The 6,339-nt window shown below is 39.6% G+C and overlaps 1 protein-coding gene across 1 annotated transcript in view; it reads right to left on the bottom strand.

Annotated features, from left to right (window-relative positions):
• The window catches only part of CHMP2A (charged multivesicular body protein 2A), a 14,650-nt gene that overhangs the window by 1,448 nt on the left and 6,863 nt on the right, over positions 1–6,339 (bottom strand). The window contains exon 4 of the mRNA XM_031065504.1: positions 1,114–1,138. Within this exon, the coding sequence (XP_030921364.1) occupies positions 1,114–1,138 (25 nt within the window). The remainder of the gene's footprint in view (positions 1–1,113; positions 1,139–6,339) is intronic.

The raw sequence follows: 6,339 nt of genomic DNA, 5'->3' as shown, positions 1-6,339 counted from the left end.
GCGGGGGGGGGCCCCGGGGCCGTCACTGCCCCCACCCCAAACCCGAGCCCGAATTCACTTTTGGGGCCGAAAACCCCAACTGACCCAAAATTGACCCCAAATTCCCTTTTGGGGCTGAAACCCCAAATCTGCCCAAAGCCCCCCCAGGTCCGGATTTGGGATTTTCATCCCGTTCCTCTCCTTAGTTAAAAAAAAAAAAAAAATTAAAATTCTAATTAAAAATTCAAAATTACACAATAAAAAATTTAAAATAAAAAAATTCGATTAAAATTTTAAAAAATTTAAAGTTAAAAATGAATATATTCAAAATCTTAGGAAATGTTAAAAATTAAAAATCAAAATAAAAACAATTTTAAAATTAAAATTAAGAATTTATAAATTAAAGTTAAAATGAATTTTAAATTTATAAATTAATTTTAAATTCAGTATTTAAAATAAAAATCTAAAAAAATATTGACTAAAAATTAAAATTAAAAATTAAAATTAAAATCAAAAATTAGGGAATTAATAATTAGAATTTAAAAACTGAAATATAGAAAATTTAAATTAATAAAGCTTAAAATTAATAGAAAATAGAAATATTAAAAACTAAAATATTAAAAAATTAAAAGTTAAAAATTAAAAATATTTTTAAAATTACAAAGTTAAAAATTAAAGAATGAAAAACTAAAAATTAAATATAGAAAATTTAAAAAGTAAAAAATGTAAAATTAAACATTATTCGAAAATTTTTAAAAATTTAAAATCAAAGCATTAAAAATTTAAAACCTAAAAATTAAAGAAAAAATTAGAAAAGTCCAAACTTAAAAAATTAAAAATTAAAAATCCGGAAAAATTAAAAATTGAAATTAAATTCAAATTTAAAAATTCAACATTTAATTACCTCAAAATAAAAATAAGAAACGAAAAATGAAACAATTCGTTTCAAAAATTAATTAATTTAAACATTTACAATTACAAATGAAAAAATTAAGATGTTCGAAATTTTAACAAAATTAAAATTTTAAAAATTTTTAAAAATTAAAAAAATTTAAAAATTGGGATTTCTGGGCACAAAGAAAAACCCAAATTCCCTTTTCTTGCCCCCAGTGCCCGAATCCCCCCCGGCCGTACCTGGGGCGGCGCCATCGCTGCGGGGCTGCGGAAAAATCTGGAACTTTCCTCAGAAATCCCCCGAAGCCGAATTCCCATTCCTGGGGCTCCCTGGATCCCGATTTGGGGATTTCCCCCTCCAAACCCCCAAATCTTGGGGTTCCCCAAACCCAAAACCCCGAATTTTGGGGCTCCCCCAATTCCCAGCTCCAATTTCGGGGTTCCCACCCAAAAATCTGAATTTTTGGGGCGTTCCCAGCTCCAAATTTTGGGATTCCCCTCCCCAAATTCCCATTTTGGGATTCCCCAGCTCCAATTTCGGGGTCTCCCCTCCCTAAATTCCCATTTTTGGGTCCCCCCTTCAATTTTTGGGGTTTTCCTCCCCAAAATCCACATTTGGGGTCCCTTTTGCCCAAAATCCCCATTTTTTTTTCTTCCCTCCCTTCAAATTTTGGGGTTTCCCCTCCCAAATTCCCATTTTTGGGGCTCCCTGGCTCCAAATCTTGGGGTTCCCCAAAACCCAAAATTCCGAATTTTGGGGCTCCCCCAATTCCCAGCTCCAATTTCGGGATTTTTTACCCCAAAAATCTGAATTTTGGGGCGTTCCCAGCTCCACATTTTGGGGTTTTCCTCCCCAAATTCCCATTTTGGGTCCCCAAACCCCGAATTTTGGGGTCCCCCCTCACCTGTGCTCCCGTCCCAAGAAAATCTCTTTTATTTTTTGGGTTTTCAGCCGATTTTGGAGCTTTTTCTGTGATTTCAGCCCCAAAAACCTCCCAGGAAAAACGTCAAAAACGCAAAAAAAACAAAAAAAAAATCCCAAAACCCAAAAAAGCCCCAAAAAAGGGAAGTGAGATTTTTTGGGGGGAGGATTTTTCCGCTTTTTGGGGATTTTTCACTTCGCTTTTCAGGGTTGTTTTTTTTAAATTTGAAACTGAAAAAAACCCAAATGCTGCCAGAAATCAGCGATTCTGGGGGGAAATTGAGGAATTTCTGCTTTTCCCAGGGTGAGGTTGAGAAAATATTTTTTATTTTATTAAGGAATGGCCAACAATGAGCAAAAGATCCCAAAAATCAATGAGAGACCCTAAAATATCCCAAAAACCCAAAAAAATGAACCCAAACCCCACAAAATGAACCAAAATCCTTCAAAATGAACCCAAACCCCACAAAATGAACCTAAAATTGCCAATTTGGGGGTTTTCTCACTCAAAAAGTCGAATTTTGGGGTTTGTCCCCCCCCAAATGAACCAAAATCCCAAAAAATGAACCCAAACCCCACAAACTGAACCCAAACCCCAAAAAATGAAACCAAAACCCCATAAATTGAACCCAAACCCCACAAAAGGAACCAAAATCCTTCAAAATGACCCAAAATCCCAAAAAATGAACCCAAACCCCACAAACTGAACCCAAACCACAAAAAATGAAACCGAAACCCCATAAATTGAACCCAAACCCCACAAAAGGAACCAAAATCCTTCAAAATGACCCAAAATCCCAAGAAATGAACCCAAACCCCACAAAATGAACCAAAATCCTTCAAAATTACCCAAAATCCCAAAAAGTGAACGCAGACCCGACAAAATGAACGCAAAACCTTCAAGATGAATCAAAACCCCACAACTGAACCCAAACCCCATAAAATGAACCCCAAATCGCCCCAGAGACCCCAAAATTCAGCCCAGGAGATTCAGAAAACCCCAAATTTTGGGGTTTTGCACCCAAAAAGTCAAATTTTGGGGTTTGTGCCCCCAAAATGAACCCAAATCCCAAAAATGAAGCCAAAACCCCACAAAAGGAATCAAAACCCCACAATTAAACCCAAACCCCAAAAAATGAACTGAAAATCCTTCAAAATGACCCAAAACCCCAAAAAGTGAACCCAAACCCCACAACATGAACCCAACCCCCTAAAAAACCCCAAAATCCACAAAAAATGAACCAAACCCCACAAAATTCATCCAAAACCCCATAAAATGAACCCAAACCCCAAAAATGACCCAAAACCCTTCAAATCGAACCCCAAACCCCAGAAAATGAACCCAACCCCAAAAAACTCCACAGAATGAACCCAAACCCCACAAAATGAAGCAAAAATTGCCAATTTTGGGGTTTTCTCACTCAAAAAGTCAAATTTTGGGGTTTCCCCCCTCAAAATGAACCCAAATCCTAAAAATGAACCCAAAACCCCCAAAAGGACTCAAAACCCCAAAAAATGAACCCAAACCCCACAAACTGAACCCAAAATCGCCCCAGAGACCCCAAAATTCAGTCCAGGAGATTTGGAAAATCCCAAATTTTGGGGTTTCCCCACTGAAAAAGTCAAATTTTGGGGTTTGTGCCCCCAAAATGAACCAAAACCTACAAAAATTACCCAGAATCCTTTAAAATGAACCCAAACCCCACAACTGAGGCCAAAACCCCCAAAAAATGAAACTAAAACCCCACAAAATGAACCCAAACCCCATAAAATGAACCCAAAATCCTTCAAAATGAACCCAAAACCCTTGAAAATTAACCCAACTCCCCAAAAACCCCAAAACCCCACAAAAAAACCCAAAACCCCAAAAACTGAACCCAAGCCCCATAAAATGAAACCAAATCCCACAAAATGAACCAAAATCTCAAAAATGAACCAAAATCTCAAAAATGAACCAAAATCCTTCAAAATGAACCCAAACCCCATAAAATAAACCCAAAACACCCAAAAATGACCCAAAACCCCACAAAAGGAACCAAAACCCCACAAAAGGAACCAAAACCCTTCAAAATGACACCAAAAGCCAAAGAAATGAACCCAAAACCCAAAGAAATGAACCCAAAACCTCAAAAATGAACCCAAACCCTTTAAAATGAACCCAAACCCCAAAAGACCCCAAAACCCACGAAATGACCCCAAACCCCACAAAACGAACCCAAATTGGCCCCAGAGACCCCAAACATTTGGGGTTTTCCCACCCAAAAAATACGATTTTGGGGTTTGTCGTCCCCCCCATCCCAAAGACCCCAAATTGACCCCAAAAATCCCCAAAATCCCCCCAAATCCCCCAAATCCCAAACCCTCCCAGTGCTCCCAGTGCCGAACTGGGACAGAGCCGGAGCCGCCTCAGGTGCCCAAAGCTTTATTGGGGGAGGGGACCCCAAAGTGGGGCAAAAACCCCAAAAATGGCAGAGAGACCCCAAAAATGGGAGAGAGACCCAAAAGGGGGGGAAAGACCCCAAAAATGGGGGATTTACCCCAAAAATTGGGGGATTGACCCCAAAGTAGTGCCAGAGTCCCAGAAAAGGGGGGAAACCCCAAAAGGGGGGAAAAGACCCCAAAAAAAGGGGAATTGACCCCAAAAAAGGGGAGAAAACCCCAAAAATGGGGGGATTGACCCCAAAGTAGTGCCAGTGTCCCAAACAGGGGGGAACGATCCCAAAAAGGGGGAAAAGATCCCAGAGAGTCCAAAAGCTCCGGAAAAGGGAAAATCCTAAAAATGGGAAATCCCAAAAAAGGGGGAAATCCGAAATGAAAGGGGGGATATTAAATAAAAGGGGGAAATCGTAGAAAAGGGAGAAAAATCCCAAATAAAAGGGGGAAATGCCAAAAGAAACGGGGAAATCCTAAAAAAATTAGAAAAAATCCCAAATAAAAGGGGGAAATCCCAAATAAAAGGGGGAAATGCCAAAAGGAAGAGGGGAAAATCCCCAAAAAAGGGGAAATCCCCCAAAAAGGGGAAAATCCTAAATAAAGAGTGAAAATCCCCCCAAAAAAGGGGGAAAACCCCTAAAAAAAGGAGGAAATCCCAAAAGAAAGGGGGAAATCCCAAAAAATGAGAAAAAATCCCAAATAAAGGGGGAAATCCCAAAAAAAGGGGAAAATCCTAAATAAAGAGTGAAAATCCCTAAAAGAAAGGGGGAAATCCCCAAAAAATGAGAAAAAATCCCAAATAAAGGGGGAAATCCCAAATAAAGGGGGAAATCCCCAAAAAAGGAGAAAAATCCCCCTAAAAATGGGAAAATCCCAAATAAAGGAGGGAAATCCTGCCCAGGGTGGCCAAAAATCCAAAAAAAATCCTAAATAAAGAGGGAAAATCCTAAATAAAGGGAGGAAATATTAAATAAAAGGAGGAAATCCCAAATAAAAAGGGGAAATCCCATTGGGGTGTGGTCAGAATCCCAAAACCAGTCAAAAATCACCCAAAAATCAGAATAAAGGGGAAAATTCCCACTCTGGGATGGCCAAAAATCCCAAAAAAATCTGAAAAAATCCCAAAAAATCCCCAAAAAATCCCAAAATTGGAGGAAATCCCAAATAAAGGGGATCAGAATTTGGGGGTTCCCAGGAGTGGGGCAGGGACCAGAAAATTCCCCCAAAAATCAGAATAAAGGGGAAAAATCCCCCCAAAAAATCCCAAAAAAAATCCCAAAAAAAATCCCCAAAAAAATCCCCAAAATTGGGAAAAATCCCCAAAAATCCCAAATAAAGGGGGTCAGACTTTGGGGGCTCCTGGGGGTGCTGGAGACTGAAAAATCCTCCCCAAAAATCAAAATAAAGGGGCAAAATCCCCCCTCTGGGATGGCCAAAAATTGCCCAAAAAATCAGAAAAAAATCGGAAAAAAAGCGGAAAAAAATCGGAAAAAAATTGGAAAAAAATCAGGAAAAATCCCCAAAATTGGGAGGAAAATCCTAAATAAAGGGGGTCAGTCCCATGAGTGCTGGAGTGGGTCAGAAACCAGAAAATTCCCCCAAAAATCAGAATAAAGGGGTAAAATCCTCCCTCTGGGATGGCTGAAATTCAGAAAAAGTAAAAACAAAATTGGAAAAATTGGGAAAATCCTAAAAAATCCCAAATAAAGAGGGTCAGACTTTGGGGGTTTCCAGGAGTGGGGCAGGGAGCAGAAAATTTCCCCCAAAAAAATCAGAATAAAGGGGCAAAATTCCCCCTCTGGGATGGCCGAAAATTGCTCGGGTCAGACTTTGGGGGTTTCCAGGAGTGGGGCAGGGAGCAGAAAATTTCCCCCAAAAAAATCAGAATAAAGGGGCAAAATTCCCCCTCTGGGATGGCCGAAAATTGCTCAAAAATCGGAAAAAAATTGGAAAAAAATCGGAAAAAAATCAGGAAAAATCCCAAAAAAATCCCAAAAATTCCCAGAAAGTCCCAGAAGTCCCCGAAGTCCCCAAGTGCCGAGCTCAGCTGCCCGGGGCTCAGTCCCTCCTCAGGTTCTTCAGCCGCTCCTCCAGGTCGGCGTCGGCGTCGG

The sequence above is a fragment of the Geospiza fortis genome, unplaced genomic scaffold (genome assembly GCF_000277835.1).
Source record: "Geospiza fortis unplaced genomic scaffold, GeoFor_1.0 scaffold958, whole genome shotgun sequence".
Taxonomy (NCBI): Eukaryota; Metazoa; Chordata; class Aves; order Passeriformes; family Thraupidae; genus Geospiza; species Geospiza fortis.
The sequence above is the reverse complement of the archived record's forward strand: the minus strand, read 5'-3'. Positions and strand labels throughout refer to the sequence as shown.